The 21,682-nt window shown below is 39.5% G+C and overlaps 1 protein-coding gene across 1 annotated transcript in view; it reads right to left on the reverse strand.

Annotated features, from left to right (window-relative positions):
• The window catches only part of LOC140730709 (heterogeneous nuclear ribonucleoprotein L-like), a 38,009-nt gene extending 17,308 nt beyond the window's left edge, over window positions 1–20,701 (reverse strand). The window contains exons 1-7 of the mRNA XM_073051511.1: window positions 20,269–20,701; window positions 9,641–9,801; window positions 7,634–7,871; window positions 7,308–7,395; window positions 6,457–6,551; window positions 6,305–6,377; window positions 2,249–2,308 (exon numbers count right to left, since the gene is read on the reverse strand). Of these exons, the coding sequence (XP_072907612.1) occupies window positions 2,249–2,308; window positions 6,305–6,377; window positions 6,457–6,551; window positions 7,308–7,395; window positions 7,634–7,871; window positions 9,641–9,801; window positions 20,269–20,424 (871 nt within the window). The 5' untranslated portion in view covers window positions 20,425–20,701. The remainder of the gene's footprint in view (window positions 1–2,248; window positions 2,309–6,304; window positions 6,378–6,456; window positions 6,552–7,307; window positions 7,396–7,633; window positions 7,872–9,640; window positions 9,802–20,268) is intronic.
• Between the last annotated feature and the right edge of the window lie 981 nt (window positions 20,702–21,682).

The raw sequence follows: 21,682 nt of genomic DNA on the forward strand, positions 1-21,682 counted from the left end.
AGATCAAAAACAGAGGCAGACTTAATAGAAATGGAATGCACCTGCACATCAGACATTTGGTGAGCAGCAGCCACATGGGATCAGTGCCAATAAAGAACAGCCTCAAAAGGAATGAATTTTACATCCAATATGTATTCAGTAAAGAGAAAAAGGAAAAAATGATTTGCTATTGATCGAGGGTGGATTATAGCTACCATATCTGGAGGCTAAGCATTTTCCAATGAACTGAAAGGGCACTATCTGCTCAGAAAGAAATTAGTTAATATTTCAGGATAGTTTTGATAATTCCACTATTACCAATATGTTAATTTGTAACAAACACATTGCTTCTTTCCTCACTACACACAAGCCAGCCAACAGGAAGACTCAAATCTTTAGATAAATTGCAAAACATATAGTGTAGACTACCAAAAATAATGAGGTACTACTTAAATATCCCATCTTATTGTAGGATATACAATCAAAGTAGAACCAATTCCCAAGACATGAACTATTGTCCTCATCAGCATGTTCCAAACAAGAAAATCTTTCCAAAAACGTCCACTAACCTGCTGAATATTTCCAAGATTATGACCCAAATTTAGGTGCAAGAATCAGATTACGAGAATTCACTTTTTGCTATTTGGGTGCTGTGAACAGTGCAAGTGTAAAGGCAATACAGAAACAGACCAAGGTATAAAGTCTTTGAAAGAATTAGAATAAGTTGTAAAAATTTTCACAAAATCCATGAGGCTTTTAGCAAAGGGAAACAGTACCAAAGTTATGCCAAACTAAAGCCACTAGCTGTCCCAGATAGAGCACTTTGATTTAGTCTGGGTGTCAAGACCCAAGAAAGAGTACAAAAGACATTCACTTGCATGGCACTAGTTTTACCTATTTAGAGGCAAAATAAACTAGGAATTATCTAACAAACTGTTATAGCAGTGTAACAGTTTACAAGTTTAACAGTAAGATACCCTAAAACCCCAGTTTAAGAATGGATATAAAAGATTTTATTGTCAGTAGCCAGAGAGACACATTTAACTGCCAAATACGCGAGTTGAGGTGAGGGCCTCCATCAGAGCTGACCGTGGATATTGCGTCCTAGCTGTCTAGATACAGTACGATATTGAGCAAACTGTTGCCCACATAGCAAGCTCCCCCTCGCCACGCATCTGGTGAACCCAAATGAACGGCAGGAACCAATACAGCTTAGTATCAGCAGCATCACAGGAGCTACCAGTCAGCATTGAGCTCAATGTTGAACTGCCTTAGGGACTCCAGCTCTGGACCGTTCTCTCTGGGTTTGCTCCCGAAGCCTTCCCCATGAGTGGGTATAGGCACAAGCCAGCAAAAGTTTGAGATCAGAGTTTTCCTTCTTCTAGATGAGCTGCCAGCCTTGGCTGATGCCCCATCAGCTTCAAACTGACATATAACAAGGAAAACCTTTATACAGGAATCTGAAATTCACTGTTTGAAAAAGGGTGTTAAGACAAACTAAAAACTCCTAATAAATTGGATAAGCACTTCAAGGGGAAAGTGTAGGAATCATTACAGTCTATTCTACCCAATGCATCATAGGCACACCACACTACTATCACAAAGTGCTGCCTCAAGACCACATGCAAAGATCCCCACCATCCAGGCCATGCTATTGTCTCATAGCTACCATCACAGGCAGGAGGTTCAGAAGCCTGATCTCACACCACATGGTTCATGAACAGCTACTTCCTTTTAGCCACATCTGAACCAACCGGCACAACCCTAATCACACTAACCCTAAGCGACACTGACCATTATGATCACTTTGCACTAAAAAGGACTTTTTAAATCTTTCTTGTAGATGTCTAATTTTTTTTCTTACAAATGGTGCTTATATGATGTTTACCTGTGATATTTCTGCAAATAAACTTTTCATTATACTTTTGTGCATTGATGTACTAGCACAGATGACAGTAACTCAAATCTGACTATGAACCTGATGGGCTCAATGTGATTCAAGTTTTGCAATCAATATTAAATTCACCTTCTGTGGAATTATGAACTGACTTAACCTTATCCTGCAAAGAAAAAAGCCCTGTCAAATAGCATATGCAAATTAAAAATCCCATCACTTTCTGTTCCAGACTTAGCAGAAAACAAGTTTCATGCTTCAGCAAATGTGACATTCACTGGATTTCACTCATTCTTCATTTCAATATGGATCACATTAAAGATAAGGCAGGAGAAGCAAAACTAATCCCTTAAAAAACTCAGAATCAACGATTACCCCCATATGTTGAGGGATGATCTCCTAGAAGGGCTGGCTGTCCCTGACGCCTCCGTTCATCTGGAAACAAGGAAGAGAAGTTTAAAACCCTGCAAAATAATTAGGCTCAATTATGCCAAAACTTAAACCCCATTTAAGAATATTTTTGCATCATATTGTACAGGAAGTTAAAGTACATTTGCATGTTGTCAACTTTACAAGAGATTAAATACAATTTTAAAAAAATTGTACCTGTTTTTGTACCATAAGCTTCAAACAGCAAGATAGAGCAGTTTCAAAGAGGCCTTCTTAATAACTTGCAGGAGGATTCAGCAAAAGCGAGATACTTCGCCCCTGCATTACAGTTTTACAATCAGTGAATACAGAGTTTAAAAAGATGAATATACATCATGTTATTTTAAAAATTCACATGGATCTAAATCAGGAGAACACCATTGATTGCCCAAATTCAAATGCTTCAAAATCATTGCAAGTAGTATTACTTTAATCAGAAATTAGACTTATGATTATTGATGAGTAGCTTCTATCCAATTCATGCATTGAAACCAGTGCACTAAAAGAAAGAGGATTTGGTCAACCAATACTGAACTTTTTGGCTCAAATCCAGAAAGGGTTTAAGATAATGCAGAAATCAGTGGCCAAAACAGTTGTGATGTTTCCAACACTTTTAAGACCCAAAATATCCTGCCTTTCCAAATAATCAGGCAGTTCTTTAAAGTTGATGTCTTTGCATAACTTGTCACCCCACCACATTTTATTACCAAACAGTTTTAGGTTATGAAAAAGAATCATATAGACTATGGTACTGCTACACTGATGTGAAAGTATAGCAATTAATCAGACCAAACTGAGTCATGTCAAGACTGATGTAATGCAGTTAATCCTTCATCCAAATAAGGGAACCCTGGTGGAATGATGACCGGGTGGTGTTGAAGATCTTAAGCACTAACCCAGACTGATGCAAAAGCAAAACAAGAACTACACCTTCATTCTGTAGCAACAAGAATGAAGACAATAGGAAGCCAAAAGAATAGAGGTTATTTCAGCACTGACTTTTCTCATTTTTATATTTAGTACATACACTTTGGTTTCTCTCCACAGCCATGCTTTGAAACTAACAGATAATCAAATAAAGATCGTAGCTGCAAAACAGTTCGCAGATAAATTTGCACAGGTGTAGGGCATTAGAGACACAGTATAGTAAAAATTAACCTACTATGCCTAAAAATACTAAATACAATGTAAGCCAGCAGGATGAGACATTTTCTATTCTTCCTAGGTCAACTAATCAAGCTCTTCAATCTACCTCATTATGATCTCGCATCTATTTTTTTAATGTGCATTGCGCTTTATAGCTATTACACTTTATTCTGCATTATTTTTAAGCTTGTTCTACCTCAATGCGTCTGTGTAATGAGTAGATCTGTAAGAGCAGTATGCAAGACAAGCTTTTCACTGTATATCAGTACATGTGACAATAAAACAATTTCACACCATATCAAAGTTAGAACATGTTATTTTTCTCTACCCCTACAATCTATACAGGTATGTGTCACAGAACAACTCACTGGATTTCTCACCTCCAACACTACCCTTGCAGCCTCAACCCAGTCACTGAAATACCCTGATCTTATCCACTGCAAACAGCTCAGATGCACTTCCTTAAAAGTAAACCATTCACTGAGGTTGCCTTATTAATGTATATTCTTCTACTTCCTTAAATTACACACAAGGGGTCTATTGCAATATTTAGAACACAACTACATTTGGAATTCTTAAAAGCAAACTATTTTGAAGAATGAAGACCACCTCAACAAGGACTTGTATCTAATAACTCTGCGAGATGCTAACATGCTTCAACAGTGCAATTCATTCTCAGCACCTCAAAAATGTAAGCTTGTATTATAGGTTCTAAACTTTGCAATGGGGCCTTGAAACCACAAATTTCTGATTCAGGCATAAGTGCTCTATCAATTGAGGCCTTCAAATTCCAAAGCAAATTCTGGAAATATCATAATTCTCTTATTTTAGGTCTTAAAAGCATGTAGTATATACCATTAAGTGCACAGAAATATGGCCATTTTACAGTACAACTGATGTTATCCAATTTAATAATGTCACTTGCCATCAGTTACATAGTTTTACAATTAACTTTGAGAGGTAACAATTTTCAGACAGTCCTCAGTCCTCCTTCTAGCAGCAAGCGATTCCTGGATTTGTCAAAAAGTTCAAGTTACTCCAGCTTCAAATTCAATCAATCACAGGAGTCTCCAGTTTTGTGTTTTTAAGTCATAAGGGGATTTCTCCTCTTCATTTCAAATTTACAAGAGTTGTCTTTCCTTTAATAATTTAATTTCACAGCATTTAACGTATTCACACAGACTTTCATCTCAGGATCTTACGGAGGCACTTTGCAAACATATCCTCTGTGCACCGATGAATGTGGTGAGAGAAAATAATATGTGTCCTTCCTGATCAAGTTTCCTGAGGATGTGTTTGCATGCAGTCTAGGTGAGCTGAGTATTAATAAAAGTCTGTTCTGTTTCTGAAGGCAGGGTTGTTGTCATTTGTAAATGCGAAGTGCTGGCATTCGTTGGCAAGGGTGCATGAAATGCTGAGTTTGCCTGGCTTGCCCCTCTTCTCTGTGGTGCTCACTCTCGCTGATGTACCTGTGAAAATGTCTTGCTCCAGTAAGGAGGGGACAGAAAGATCAATATCCTTTCGGCAGTGACGATATTTATCTGCAGAAGGTGAATGTAGCTCTGAAGATTTAATATCTCTGCAACTGAGGTCTTGGTTCTCTTTTCCCCTTTGAGTGCAATGTTCTTGAGTACTGCGTGCGACTTTGAAAGCTGCGATTTTCTGTGCCGTAGCCTTGTTTGCATGTACAGTTCATGTAGGTGACCTGTAGCTATAGTGCTGTAAGTGATGCGAGTGAACTTCAAAACATCCATTGCAGGTCAGACAGATGGCTATACCTTTGTCCAATATACATTTCCAAACAGATGTTAGACTACCAGCAATTACTGTACAAACATACAAATATCATTTTGTTACAATAATGACTAATGTGCTTCAATATGAGAAAAAAATAAGCTATGAAAGATATCTTCATCCTATTAGAATGATGATACCACTACCCCCAAACACTATAAGCAAAGATGGTTGTTTACACTTGGACTTATTAGTAAAGAGATTTGATTTCACAAAATGGACTAGAGGATAGCTTAAAAAGAAACAAACAAAACAGGAACAAGTCAAACTAAAAGCTGAACAGGGAAATAAGGATTTATTTTAAACAGTCCTGACTGTAATCAGCAAGTTGTGATTTCATTAACACAAAACAAAGCTGCTCATTACTTAATAGGGAAAAGTTGAGTGACTCAGATTGATCACAAGTACTCAAATGACATGGGTTGCAACTAAAATTCTTGGCTCTTTTCTGAAATCATAGACTTAAGGATTTGCTTCCATAATTGCTTCATTCAAGAACAACCACCTTTTACATCACTATCCATGGCACACAAACTTATTCAAAATACAAAATGCCCAAGCTCTTCATGTATTTTAATATTCAGTCCCTATTATGTCAAAAATATACAGTAGCTTGAGCCAGTAAGAATTTAGAGGTGATGTTTTGCACTGTTAACTACAGCACTTGAGATAGAAAACAGGATCAGTAACCAGGAGACACTAAATTTTCCTGCAAGTATGAACATTATTTGTTACTAAACCAGGTAGTACAAGGGCAGAAAGCTCATTGTGCCAGTTTAAACCAAAATGAGATCTGCAATATTCACTGCTTAAAAATGTGCAGCCAGTCCAATTTGTGCAGACCTACTGAAAGTACAATTCACAGTGCATCCTTTAAAAGCTCCTTATATCCAGTTGCAGAGTTAATCGCTAATATGAAAAAAATAAATGTAGCTAAACTTCAGTCATTCCAATTTGGTCATTAGAAACTCAGGGGCCGTTGCTGGAGGTCTAACATAGTATAAAAAATTGATAATTTGCACACGTTCTAAAAGCCTACAAATTAATCGGGGCATACATTACCTCGTGCAGTTAAATCAGGATTAGTGTAGTCCCAGGATTCGCTATCATTCTTGAATACATTCAGTCGAGTAGGCTGATGAAAAACATGTTTTAATATGCAAGAAAAACTGAGTGGAAATGTCATTTAGATAAAAAACACCATTTCAAGTTACCTTGGCATACTCAATTTTTAATGTGCAGCAACCGGAGTAAATATCTGCTCCATTTAGAGAAGCTTTTGCCTTCTGGGCACTTTGGACTGAATCAAATGTGTATAGAATTAAGGAGTGAATATGGATTTCAGTAAGCATGGTCTAATCTTTAATGGTAAATTTCTACACAGCTCGTAAAAGTTTGCATCCTCTTCACACCAAACTGTTGTATAAAAATAGATCTACTCTGAAGTAAAACATTAAGATAAAGAACAACTGCTACAAATGGTTGAGAATCTTAATATTGATCCCAGAGCTGTAGTTAATCAATAAACATGAATTCTGAGGAATCAGTAGACTTGGTCACAGGACAAGAAAAGTGTAGCATAATGTGTAACAGTAAACATGAGACCATACTGTTTAATTCATGTCCTCTTACACAGGTGCATATCTGTGTATGGAATCTTTTGCAGAGAATGCCAATGCCCCTTTGACTTGCTTGAAGCAAGAAATAAATCACTAAAGGCATTAAGTGATAAAAGTTTAAGATTAAATGGATTCTCCTTCCTTCAGTAATATGGAGATACTTACAGCTACTCAAACAAAAACACCACAGTTCATCTAGCCACTGCATTGTCAGCCTACATAATTTCCAGACTGGACCCCCAAGACAATGAATGAATGATCTAGGCTGGAGCTGGCAGCAACAGAAGGTACAGGTCAATGATAGATTAAGCAAGCTGAAGACCCCAGAAGCAATTCCCAAGTAAAATTAAAACTACTACATGCATATCCCATTACTCCAAAGGTAGATCGTAAGCCTGTCCAAGTTATTCTTCTGGACAATTAATTTGTTCACTTCTGAAAAGGATATTCAACTAGAGCTTGTATCCCATTCTTCTTAAATATTACAATACGAAGTACTGGTCCACATGCATTGCAGACAGTGTACAGAACATCCTGAAGGAAAAGAAATTACAAATTGGTATAATGAAATTGCAAACAAACTGCAACAGGTTTAAGATTTCTTTTCATAACAACTGCTCTTCACTTGAACATAAAAATGATTGAACAAGTGCTTAAATCTAAAGGATAATCACCAGTCCACAGGAAATTTTCAATGTGCACCATACTGCAAAGGATTAAGAGCAATTACGTGAAATTAACTGTGACAAGTTTTTTTAAAATGCAGACTTACTGTTGTAATTGGATACAAAGGATTCTGGATGGACAAAAAAAGAACATTGTTGATGTGCTTTGGATCTTCAGGACCCCCAGGACGGGTGATGCGCTGACTGGTAGAAAAATTAAAGTAAGCAGGGTGACCTGCAATTGTGACTAAGCGTCGTCTGGAGTAAGCAACGCATTTCTGGGCACTCTGCAAATCTTGGAATTCCACCAGGGCTTGCCGCTTGTTTGGCAACATCATCACATAGCTGCAACATAAAGTTCAGCTGTGAAGAGCGAGCATTAGTTAACAGGAAATTTAGAATTGTAGCTCAAAGTCTAAAAAGCAAAAGATCAAACACCTAAATCACATACCAGAAATAGAGCACAAATCACTACAAATTTACAGTCAATATACAAAAATTATTAGTTCAAAAGGTGTCTCAGCAGAATTTGGCCAATAAAATTCAAAGATCAGCTGGAGATTAGAATTAATTAGAAAGATAAAAGACAGAATGCCTGCAACCTAATTTACTGTGATTGCTTTGGATAATAAACCATACAAGACAAAATAAAAATTGAGCATAGTCATTAAAAGGAACTCTTAAATTGTTTCAAAGGATGTGAAGTGTTTGGTAAAGCAACAGGAAAGAACAAGAGCATGGATGGACAAATCTAAATGTGATGTGAGGTCTACGATTTGAGATGGATAAACTTTGTCAACCCACTGCTATTGTTCTCAAAATTTTGAAACGAGGCAGTTATTTTAACTTTGCCACAACATAAACATGCACCAGGTAAAGCTCAAGTATGAGAATGAGATAAATTGATTCCATACCCAAGATTTAGTTTTATTGACCGTGATATTACAATTGAACTGATCAATTTGAAACTCTTGCACATCAACCATTACTGTCTGGTTTGGCGCAGCATCCTCTCATAACATATGGAAACTACAGCAAACTTTCTGGTTAGCAGATAAGGTAATTGACTACAATCTACCATCACCTTAGGACCTGTATGTATCCCGGGGTGGGGGGGGGGGGGGGGGGGGTGGGAGGAGGAAGAAAATCTCTGGGGACACTACCCATCCAGCAAACTTCCATTTCCAAAAGCTCCCTCCTGTAAAACACTATACAGTAAAACTATTAAAAAAGCATTTTTAAAAAGGTTATAATGCTGTTAACATTTTAAATACATTGTAGTATTTATCGATATTTTATTCCATATCCATACTTTAACCTCAAGTTAATTTTTGTACAATTCTTTATTCTTTAATGTTTTTATGTGTTGCATGTATGCAAGGTTATGCAAGTATATACTTACAGGGTTGCTAATCCTTCCATTCGTGCATTAAGAATCAGGGCTCCCTAATTAATAAGAACTCATTAGGCAACAATTATCACCAATTTCCAAAGTGCTACATCTCAGAAACCATGAAGCTGGAAACTGGTTCATTTCTAGCCTTGATCATTAGCTGGCATCTTCTCTCCCCTATAAACACCCACCTCCCAAACAACCCCAAGGAAAAAAGATGGCAAAGGTTAGACTTCAAAAGCACTGCACCCCAAAGAATCCCTACAATCATTGGGGTCAGAATGTGCATCATCCGAGAACGTTAAAATGTCTGAATCCAATTTCAACATTTTATGCAATACTTTTAGAATAGAAATTTATTGAAAACATACTACCTTTGACATATGAAACAACAAACTGATAGTGTTGAGGATTCAGGTTCCAGAGAATACAACTTAGAAGGGAAGAGAAAAACTGTGAAACATTAACTGATTTGATGATGACTTAAGTTGGCCCTCAGAATTATCTTTAACTTGCTCATCTTAGGCTGATTCTCCTAAAAGAAGTGCATCATATTAGCTTATGAAAGACTGCTAATAAGGACTGAGGGGAAAAGCCTACACTATTTTCCTCCTAATTTTTTAGGCCTGGTGAAGCGAGACTGCCTGTTACATTTTCTGCTATATCTCACATCTTTATTTTGTTTCCAACCAATTTAAGCAGAATTAAGTGATTCATTTACCTTACTGGTCCAAATCGATCAACCCCTTTTACTAGATCAGCTTCAATGACAGAATCACAAAGAGCACGGACATGAACTACAGGCGATGGAGCAGTCTTGTACTGGCTTCTTGGTCGATCTCGATCTCTGTCTCTATCACGATCCCGATCTCCATCGTGATCCTAAAATGTTAATTTAATAGTGACTTTTGCAGTTATCTCTCCAAAAATCCCACATTGTTTACAAACCACCCATTCTTTCTTTGTGGGATATTGCATTTAAGTATTAGAAAATTAGTAACCATTATAAAATCTGAGCTATTAGAAGCAACTCCAGAGTGGAATTGAGAGCAAAAGGCAGGTGAAGACAAATACTCCATTATTCATTCTAAATGATTCATTTCCCCCTCCCCAACCGAACATATTGTGGTAGCAATAAGTAACATCTACAAATAAGTGCGGGAAATCACACATACTTCAACTGTTAATTTCTTTCATTTTATAGGAGCCTGCAAGCACCATTTCCTTATACAATTTGAAATAGTCCTTCAGTGGAACAAAAAAAAAATGGCAAACATCCAACAGTATGAGCAAGCAGCTCAAAGCTGCTACTCAAGTGATTAGCTGGTCAATAAATGCCAGTGATACATGTCTAAAATTCAGCTCTTTAGCATTAAACCCAATGCTTAATTTTCCAACCAGCTTCTGCAGTCTTCTAACGGTCTTGATATACTGATGCATGGAGTGATGTGTCTGGATAGCATGTGAACAGAAGCTTTTCATCGTATCTCAGCACATGCAACAATAAATCAATCCCAAATTATCTGGTCATGCCGCATTACTGTTTGCAGAGTGCTTCTCTGCAAATTATTTGCTGTATATCCTTTACAACAATGGGATTAACAGTTATAAAAAGCTTGAGACTGAGATAGTGAGAAGCCATATAAATACATTTCTTTGCAGTTTCTGAAAATATTGTTTCAAAACTTGAGTAAATGGCAAGGGCATACACAGCTCACGTTAAATGTTCAGAACCCAGTCTGTAAATCAGAAATGCAGCCACGAATCAAGTGCCTGTAGCCTCACAACAGCTAGTAAATCCATCCTGCCAAACTCCTAAATGAGTGTTCATACAGTGGGCACCCTGGTTAAAATTTCTGTTACTGTGAATAGCTAAGTGAGTAAAAGATTACCTGATTTCCAAAAGGCATAAAGTTAAAGATGGCATTTCTTTAATATTGTGGACAAAATCACTTTTTTTATTTCCATCTTTTACAGTTTCAAAATATCAAAAAAAAGGAAAAGGGTCCAAAGCAAAAGTTTGGGCACCCTGCATGGTCAGTACTTAGTAACACCCCCTTCGGCAAGTATCACAGCTTGTAAATGCTTTTTGTAGCCAGCGAAGAGTCTTTCAATTCTTGTTTGGGGATTTTCACCCATTCTTCCTTGCAAAAGGCTTCTTAGTTCTGTGAGATTCTTGGGCCGTCTTGAATGCACTGCTCTTTCGAAGTCTATCCACAGATTCTCAATGTTTAGGTCAGGGTACTGTGAGGGCCATGGCAAAACCTTCAGCTTGCGCCTCTTGAGGTAGCCCATTGTGGATTTTGAGGTATGTTTAGGATTGTTATCCTGTTGTACACTTTTCATCTTTGGCTTTTTTTTAAAAAAAACAGACGGTGTGATGTTTGCTTCCAGAATTTGCTGGAATTTAATTTAATTCATTCTTCCCTCTAACCAGTGAAATGTTCCCCGTGCCACTGGCTGCAACACAAGCCCAAAGCATCATCGATCCACCCCGTGTTTAAAAGTTGGAGAGGTGTTCTTTTCATGAAATTCTGAACCCTTTTTTCACCAAACATACCTTTGCTCATTGCGGCCAAAATTCAGCAACAGAAGTTTGCAAAGGAACATCTAAACAAGCCTGATACATTTTGGAAACAAGTCCTGTGGACTGATGAAGTTAAAATAGAACTATTTGTTATTTCGAAACTTGCTCAAAATATTAAAGAAATGTCATCTTTAACTTTATGCCTTTTGGAAATCAGGTCATCTTTTACTTACTTAGCTATTCACAGTAACAGAAATTTTGACCGGGGTGCCCAAACTTTTGCATGCCACTGTATGAACCCCCAGTACACAAGTCAGGCATTTGTAATCTGAATATGCAAAGTCTATAATAGAACACCTCTGCAGATGTTTTCACTTGTTTCACTGTAAAGACAAAGCACAAAGCCTGGGAAAGAAGAAATAAAGTGAGGAACAGACATGGAAGAAGAGCTAAAGGGCTGAAGGAGGAAGAATGTGATAGAAGAGAGTGGACCATGGAAAAAAGGGAAGGGAGAGCACCAGAGGGAGGCAATACGCAGGTGAGAAGAGAAGGTGTTTAGAAGAGACCAAAATGGGGAATGGGCAAAGGGGGGGGAAAGAGAAGTTACCAGAAGTTAGAAAATCGATATTCATGCTGTTGAGTTTGGTAGTTACTCAGAAAGAATACGAGATGTTGCTCTTCCACCTGATACCAAAACAAGCCTGAATTCAATTGGAATCTCACAGATAACTACAATAGAAATTGGCCATCCTACCCCCAACTAACACTAAAGAGTTACTTTGCTAGATCCAGTTACACAAAAATTGCAAATAGCTGCCCAAGATGCTTTCAATTGGCTATCAAGCTTGTAAAACAATTAATTCTCAAGTTGGAATTAAAACCAATACTTACACTTGTAACAAGTTCAGAGCTTAAATTGATATTAAGTGCAGTGGATTCTGATTAATTGGGACCAGTACATTTTGGCCCAATTAGCTGAAGTTCCATGGAAATAGTTAAAAATGTTTAAAAAAGACAAATTATTGTAAATTAAATACAGAATAAATTATAACACTATTAATACTACTATAGCACTGTAAAAGAGTCTTGGATCCTAATAATTACCGGAGGAATTTAGCATACACTGCCGCATTCTTTTCATTGACTTTAGAATGAACAAAAGCAGCACATGTAGATAATGGACTGCCTTCATACAATGCTATCAATGAGTGCATCCTCAATCTTCATTTTTATTCAAGGTGATTGTCGATACCAGATTCTTTACATTTCCCAATTTGTTGAAGTAGTGAAATCATTTTCACTCCCGGCCATTCCTGGCATCTCCGAGCCTGAATGCTTGAAATCACAGTGCGCATAACAGTTAAATGAATGCACAAAAGTGCAAGGTATTACACATTGGTTGGACAAAGCAGGGCAGGAGTTACAGAGCAAACAGTAAAATACTGAGCAGTGTGTTAAAACTGAGAGTTCTGGGAATATAAATCCACAATTTTTTTTGAAAGTGGCAGCACAGGTAGAAGGCTTCATAAAGAGAACTTTTGGCACACTGCCTTCATAAATAATAAGTACAGGAGTTGGGATATGTTGAAGCTGTACAAAGATGCTGGTGAGGCCTAATTTGCATTATTATGTTAAGTCCTGGTTACAAACCTTCAGGAACGATATCATTAAGATTGAATGAGTGCACAGAAAATTTACAAGGATGTTGCTGGCACTTGGGACCCGAGTTACATGGAAAGGTGAGAAGTGAAATATTTAAGAGAAATATGAGGACGAACCCGTTCACTGAGTGGTGAGTGCAAAACAAGCTGCCAGCAGTAGGGAACAACAACAACACACAAAATGCTGGTAGAACACAGCAGGCCAGGCAGCAGCTATAGGGAGAAGCGCTGTCGACGTTTCGGGCCGAGACCCTTCGTCAGGACTCAGTAGGGAATGTGGGTTAGATTTCAACTTTTAAGAAATTTGGATAAGTGCATAGATAAGAGGCATTGGAGGTCTATGGTCATAGTGCAAGTCAACGGGACTAGGCTGAAACATAGTTTGGTGTGCATACTAGATGGGCTAAATAGCAGGTTTCTATGCTGTAGCTTTCTATGGCTCTAAATTGCTTGCTGATTGCAAAACAGGAGTGCAGAATTGCAAAGGAAGGTGTTGAGTTGGAGGCCATAAGCATTAGCACGGAGACCACTGCTGCTTTCAAGTTTGGGAATTAAAAAGAAACTGAACCTTAACACCCAACATTTGTACTTTAATTCCTAACAGTAAGTAGCAACGTCAACTTTCCTAATAACTCCCTGTGCCTGGTTGGAAATAAGCACAAACACCAGCATTACACAATACCAAACGCCACATTTCTGCAATGTAAACCATTTTAAACATTTCTTTCCGAATTTCCTTTAGCATTGTCTTAAGAAAGCAGAGTACATTCTATGCCCAGTAATCTAGCACATGTTCAGAGATCTTGGTGTGCTCACCCACCAGTGAAGTGCAACATGAAGGTAAAGAAGGTGCCAATAAATTGTCTTGTCCTATTCCCCCTCCCCCCCAACAACTGAGTTTGATATGGTAGAAAGGAAGGCCTACTGCAATTGTACAGGGTCTTGTCAAGAGTGCATCCGGAGAACACATTAAGATCTAGTTTAATTAGACAAAGTGCAAACATTTTAGATCAGCTCCAGGTAGGGTACATTTTCTGTACAAGAAGAGATTGAGTAATCTGGGACTACAATCTCCATAGAATAGAAAGGAGATCTCACTGAAACTTAAAAGGGTTGAAGAGGCTCAATGCAAAGAGGATGTTTTCCCTTCACTGAGGAATGTAGGACCACAGAACAGTCTTGGAATGAGGAGTAAGCTTTTAATGATCACGAGTAGAAATTTCTTTGAAGGGCAATAAACAGTTGGCATTCTCTCCTCCAAAAGTTCATCCTTCATGCTCAAAGATAGATTTTCCAGACATTAGAGAAATAATGGGGTAGTGATCCAAAATGCAGAGATAAAAAAAACAGCTGTTATGCTAAATGGCGAAGCAGGCACAAAGTACACTATGGCATACATTTTTTTTAAAGTTCTGTAAATTAATTATACGAAAACTTGTTCAAAACTCATGGATTCTCAGAAATTGCTAAGATTTACATACAAACAAATCTGGCAGTTTCTGCTAAATCATTCAGCCACTCAGAAGGCTGATAACACTGAGAATTAAAAACAGGAAAAGCTGCTTAAATGGCCTTCAGAGAGTAATACAGCCGGCCCTCCTTATCCATGAGGGATTGGTTCCAGGACCCCTCGCGGATGCTCAAGGCCCTTATTCAACCAGTCTCAATGTGGTGGACCTTAGGACCCAGCAGAACCCCAGACCTTATTTAACCTGTCTCAGTGCGGTGGACATTAGGACCCGGCAGCAGAACTCTGAATCCGCTGTGTTTCTGTTCACGAAAATAATCACGATTGAAAATAAAGTGGAAATAATAAAGTGATCAGAAATAGGTAAAACACCATCAGTCATTGGAAAAGCGTTAGGCTATGTTAATCAACGATTGGAACAATTTTAAAGGATAAAGTGAGAAAGGCTCTGCCCCGATGGAAGCTACAATTATTACTAAGCAACTCAGTGGTTTAATTATTGGGTTTTGATCCTCCACATCAACTCGGAACAGTGGAGTGTGCACTCAGGAGCAGTCTGTCACTCGATCAAACTTGGGAAATTCCGTTCCCGAGCCCAGCGCTGAAACATACATTCTTAAGTGTTTTATATGCATAGAAAGGTAAAATATATACTATATACTAAGTCAAACATTTGACTAACTGATACTAAATAATACCTGATGTACCTGCTGCGACTTACTTAGTAAGAGAACTTCTGATTTTTTTTTAATCCCGATCCACAATAACCCACGCGCATCCTCACGTATACGGTCAGCCCTCCTTATCCGCGGGGGATTGGTTCTGGGACCCCCGTGGATACAAAAAAATCATGGATGCTCAAGTCCCTTATTTAACCTGGCTCAGTGCAGTGGTCTTCAGAACCCAGCAGAACCCCGGACTTTATTTAACATGCTCAGTGCGGTGGACATTAGGACCTGGCAGTGCAGCTCTGAATCCGCAGTGTTTCTGTTCACGAGAATAATCACGATCACAATTGAAAATAAGGTGGAATTAATAAAGCAATCGGAAAGAAGTGAAATGCCATCAGTCATTGAAAAAGCAATAGGCTACAGTCGGTCAACGATTGGAACAATTTTAATGGAGCATTTGAAAGGCCCTGCCCCAATGAAAGCTACAATTATTACTCAGCGACACAGTGGTTTAATTATTGAAATTCATATGTTTCTTAAGAAAGAAACACGTTCCTTAGAAAGGTAAAATATGTATTATATACTAAGAAAAACGTTTGACTAACTGATGCTAATAAATACCAGATGTACCTGTTCCGACTTCAAATCCGACTAAAAGACAGACTCAGAAACGGAACTCGTTCATAACCCTGGGACTGCATGTACTTTAAGTCATTTCTAGATTACTTATAATCTACATGCTCAATAAGTGCTGGAGAGAGAACTTCCGGGTTTTCCCAATCCGCGCATAAGGAGGGCCGACTGTACTTTAAATCATCTCTAGATTACTTATAATACCTAATATAGTATAAATGCTATGTAAATAGTTGTTATACTGCACTGTTTAGGGAATAATGACAAGAAAAAAATACCGTTCATGCTCGAACAACAAGTGCTGGAAGAGCACTTCCGGGTTTCTCCCGATCCACGGTTGGTCGAATTCGTGCATGCAGAATTCGTGGATAAGGAGGGCTGACAGTACCATGAAATAAAACAGATCTGCCAAATAATAGTTTCTTTTCACCATGGCATCCTGTACCAAGGAAGCACAAGGAGCAATGCAGAAGATGACAGTCAAACAAGATGTTGCCAAAAATAAAAATATAATTTTGTCTTTGAGGGGAAGAGAAACTTTGGGATGGCATTTTTAACAAAAAAGATCAGGCAGGTTCTAAGCAGAGGACCAATTACCTTTGCACCTGTGAACAGTGCAAAAAAGATGTTGATAAACTACTTGCATGTTACATTGTGTAAGAAACAGTACCCTACGTATTTTAAATAGCTTGAATAAAATGACAGTTGAGAAACATTCACCAGTTCAAAAGGATTTACAAAGCTAAAGGATTGTTACCAGTGAGAGGTTACACTGATAATGCAAATTCTGTAACAGCTCAATTTCACTACAGCAAAATCTATAAAATAACTAAATAAAGCTTGAAATATTCATGCATTGATTGAGACATCCATGACTGTACTGTTAATTCACATTCTGAATTTGTTTCCTTTCATCAGCTTCAGCAAGCTTGCACCCAAAACAAAATTAAGAAAACTTGCCAGGTTAATTTTTGTGGGCACTGTCTGCAAGGAATTTGCACATTCTCTCTGTGACTGTAGACAATAGGTGCAGGAGTAGGCCATTCAGCCCTTCGAGCCAGCACTGCCATTCAAAGTGATCATGGCTGATCATCCACAATCAGTACCCCGTTCCTGCCTTCTCCCCATATCCCTTGACTCTGCTATCTTTCTTGATTTGATTTCTGTTGACTGTTTGGATTTCCTCCATGTGCTCCACCTTCCTAAATAGTTTAGTTGGTCACATGGATGCAATTGGGCAGCACAGGCTCGTTGGGCTACAAGGGCCTGTTACTGTGCAGTAGCTCTAAACAAAATATTAATCTACCCACAATTAAATGGCAACCTTTTGGCACACAAATCTCAAATCATAATTTAAGAACAATAGTAGCCTGGCAGGCACTGAAAGAGGACATCAAGATTCCACCACCAAACAATCCTCCCTCCCCATCTAGAATTTCAGATGAACTGTTTCCTTTTTGACTCACTGACTCGCTCTTCCGTCCCAACATTAGCTCTCCCACCTTATAGAACTTTTCTATTCAACTGTAGGAGATGCAACATCTGCCCTTTCACCTCTTTCCTTCTCATCATGCAAGGCCCATTGACTACCCCACCCCTCAAATCTTTTCAGGTTAAGCAGTATCCTACTTCCAGTGTTGACAACATGGTCTTTATATTTGAAAAACTAAATGCAGTTTGGGTGACACACACAAAATGCCAGTGAAACACAGCAGGGTAGGCAGCATCTATAGGAAGAAGTACAGTCACCAGGTCTCGGCCCGAAACGTCGACTGTACTTCTTCCTATAGATGCTGCTTGGCCTGCTGCGTTCCACCAGCATTTTATGTGTGTTGCTAGAATTTCCAGCATCTGCAGATTTCCTCATGTATGCAGTTTGGGTGACCTCTTTGTAGAGCATCAACTTCCATCCACAGACATGATTGTTTCTAATTGCCTGTCACCATAACTATTGTCCCACTTGACCTGTCCATGGCCTTCTGCACCATTACAATGAGACCCATTGCAAAGGTGAGGAACAGAGACATCCTTCACCTAGGAACACTGCAGCCTATTAGATCATTGGACAAATTTTAAAGTTCATGTAACTCACTTTCTCTGCTTCAAAAATGGTAATTTCTTTCTGAAGTCACCTATCTGTGACACTGGCTCAGGTTTTCCTCTCACTATTTACACAGCCCACATCCATTTTAGGCTCCAATTTGTACTTCCAGCCTCATTAACTGGAGGATCTCTACAACAAACTTGGTCCTATCACATATTCACAGTTTCCTAACCACTTCTAGCACACCCACCCCTACAACTTGTTTTTCCCGCCTTCCCAGTCCGACAAAAGATTTCAACCCAAAAGGTTCCTGATCTGCCAAATGTTTCCAGCATATCCTGCTTTTATTTTGGAACAGACCATAGTGATAAGGAACACTGAATATTGAGATGATGGGACAGAGCATATCAGAGGCACTGCTGTTCTTGCTATTAGAGCATGAAAGCCAAAGATGAAACCTTTACAGAATCACATGTTCCTCTGAAAAATACAAACAGGATGCAAGTTCTCAACTTCTGGAAAAAAATATAATTTTGAATGGAATAAGAAAGAAATCTTTACCAAACTGTAAAAAGTCCTGAACATTATTTTTTTTTAAAAATCAAATACACAGCAAGCTTTGCCTCAAGAGACTCAACACATATTGGAACTCCAGCATAACAGAAAATGCTGGAAGAACTCAGCAAGTCAAGCAGCATCTATAGAAATGAATAAATAGTTAATGGATTGCACAGAAGCCCTTCACCAGGAAACTTCATCTGCAAGTTTTATCTTTGCAATTTACTGGCAGAGCTCAACCATCAAGTTCAAGTTTCTCATATGACTGTACGTATATACAAATGCAACAATCTTTCTTCAAAATATGGTGCACCCACAGGCATATCACACACAGATAAGTTAGTAAGATATAACACAAGTGCAGGTAGTGCACAACACAGATAATAGTAAACTGTTCACTATTCTAGTGATGAGATCAGGGTGGTAGAAGGGCATTCATTAGTCACACAGCCTGAGGGAAGCAATTGTTACCCAGTCTGGCAGTCCTAACCCTGATAATGCTGTACATTCTTCCTGATGGTAGAAGGTCAAAGAGATTATGGGATGGGTGGTGGGTTGCTTAATGAATCCTTTTATATCACAGAATTTATTCAGGATGAGAGTAATATCTTCAATACTCATAATTGCCCAAATGCAACAAAAAAAATAGGATTTGCACAGAACTGTTTTAAACAAAATCATTGTGAACTGTTTTAATAAATTGAATCATCAGAAAAGGAATGGAAACTTACAAAAAGGATTCTTACATGAAAGATTCATTCCAGCAATTTATGTCAATAAAATAATGACTGTCTTAATTAAAAGTCTCTGGCCTTCAAGGTTCCTGAAATGCATCTTTAAGTGCATTTGAGGGGAAATACTGGTTTTCAATAGTCCGACCAGCTGCACCTCTTCCTTATTGTTGTTCAATACAAAACTTTACACATACAGAAAAATGTCCCACACAAGTTGTTACCTAGCCTGCACACCAATTTCCATTACCCAGTGCAACAGCTTTACCTTACTTAAGCAACAAGAACTGCATTATCAATTTGAAACCATCCTGCCCTGACAAGCTAAGTAACGTCACGCCACCTTTCACTATAACCACAGGCAGAATCACAAAACAGCTATGCTTTATTCACACTTTGATCGTCAACGAGTTATAGTGGGCCTAACAAACACTGTAGAGTTAGTGATGGAATTGTAAACTGTCACAATTCACATTAGTAACACACCGACAAAGATTTTTAAGAAAACCTTTATTGCATGACAAGGCGTTTAAAGCTTAGTGTATAAGTGATCAAGTACTTTGCGTTGGTTCAGGAAACCACAAGGTTTCAAAAGATACTGCCTTCTACACATGTGGCAGCAAATAATAACCAGCCAGAGTACATGGAGAGGTCCACCAGCCCAGCAGTTCCTAGTTTCTTATGATTGCATACACACCGCATTTCATCCCTTTTCAGCAGCTGGCAACCCAACAACGCATTCAGCAAAATAATTGTTAAGTTGAGACATCTGGTGCAAATGCGAAGAGGCAAATGGAAGTGGTGATAAGATACGCTTTATGCGAGTATGAATGGTGAAATATTACGAGACCGGGTGGGCACAAGACCAATAGGTGATGAATGCTGCAACGTACAGTAAGCGGGTGGGGGGGGGGGGGGGGTGTCTGTCGGGGAAAGCAAACGGCGCCTACTTTTTGTTCATACTACTCCATTTCACTAGGAAACATAACCAGTCCATCTTCCACCACCCGCCCAGCCCCACCCCCCTCCCCTCCCCTCCTAGCAACTCAGGCTTACCCCGGCATCCAAGCCACAGAGGCGCCCGTCATCGTCGCTGTCGAAGTCGCTGTCACTGTCGCTGTCGGCGACCTTCAGCCGCTTGGACGGGTGGTGCGAGGACTCGTAGTAATCGTCCAAGTAGTCGCCCGTGTCGTAGTAGTCTGCCGCGGACATTCTCCACAGGCGTCCCGGGCCGGGAGGCGATCAGCGGGGGAGGTGGGAGGGAATGGACGAGTCGGCCGCAGCCGTTATGTAATCAAAACACAAAACCACCTCCCGCCTGAAAGCAAACTGCACGGCTGCTGGTCCAGTGGGGCAGAAGGTGAGAAGCAGCTCGCTGGGGACACCTCAGCTCCGCGTCGCCGCTTTTGTCCACAGCCTCCGAACGACGATCGTTAGGCGCGTGCACCCCTCCTCTCTCTCTCCCCCCCCACCCCAAAACCAGCTCGGCCCTGATTGGTCGCGGGCCTGCCAGCTTATCGGGAATTGGACGCCGGGACAAAGGAGGGAAGGTGGCTCCCGGCAACGTTCCCACATCGCCGGCGCTACGGGGGGGGTGGGGGGGACCGGCCGCTCTGATTGGGCGCCCGGTTGTCAATCCAAGAGCCGCGAGCCCTGCCCTCTCGTCTTCTTCCCGCCCCCCCACTTATAAGGTCGAGAGCCGACATCTGCGGGTTCCGCACGTTTTCTGTGGAAGCAGAGACGGCTGGAAATGCGTAGTAAGTCAAACAGCTGTCCAATTCCGTTTTCGTTCTGCATAAAATCATAAATACAGGCTTCGGCAGAAGCTGTAAATCCAACACAACACTCACAAAATGCTGGAGTAACTCAACAGGTCAGGCAGCATCTGTGGAGAACAACAGACAGTCGACGTTTCGGACCGAGACGCTGCCTCAGTTCTACCTTCTCAAGTGTTGTCTAGTCTGCTGAGCACTCCCAGCATATTTTGTTTTCGGTACAATTGCAGAAGATTTGGAAGCTGTGCACAGCCTTGGTCTTCCAGTGCCAGAAGTTGGCCATAACCAATTATATATGGAACATTAGGGACTATCTAATGAAAACGAAAGATGCTTTAATCATTAGGCAGATTAAGTAGCATATATAGAATAAAACATTGTTAATTATGTCAAAGACCTATCTTCAGAAATGGAAATAAGAAGAAACAAGTTAAAATAAAATTCAAATGATCTGGCTCTCCAAGGCTTTGATGTTGTTGGACTGGCAAATTTTCCAAACAAATATTTCCTACATGTGATTTTAAAATGTGATACAGCAATATATATCTGGTGAGTTGAAGGGGTGTGAGAAACTGAGGCTTGGTGAGTTTGAGGGAGCACGGGAAATGAAACCCAGTGAGTTTTAGCCTGTGAAATAAGTTGTACCATACTCCAGCTCTAACTCCACTCCCATTCCACATGCAAGCACCCAGATC

Source organism: Hemitrygon akajei, chromosome 7, assembly GCF_048418815.1.
Source record: "Hemitrygon akajei chromosome 7, sHemAka1.3, whole genome shotgun sequence".
In the NCBI taxonomy this organism is placed as follows: Eukaryota; Metazoa; Chordata; class Chondrichthyes; order Myliobatiformes; family Dasyatidae; genus Hemitrygon; species Hemitrygon akajei.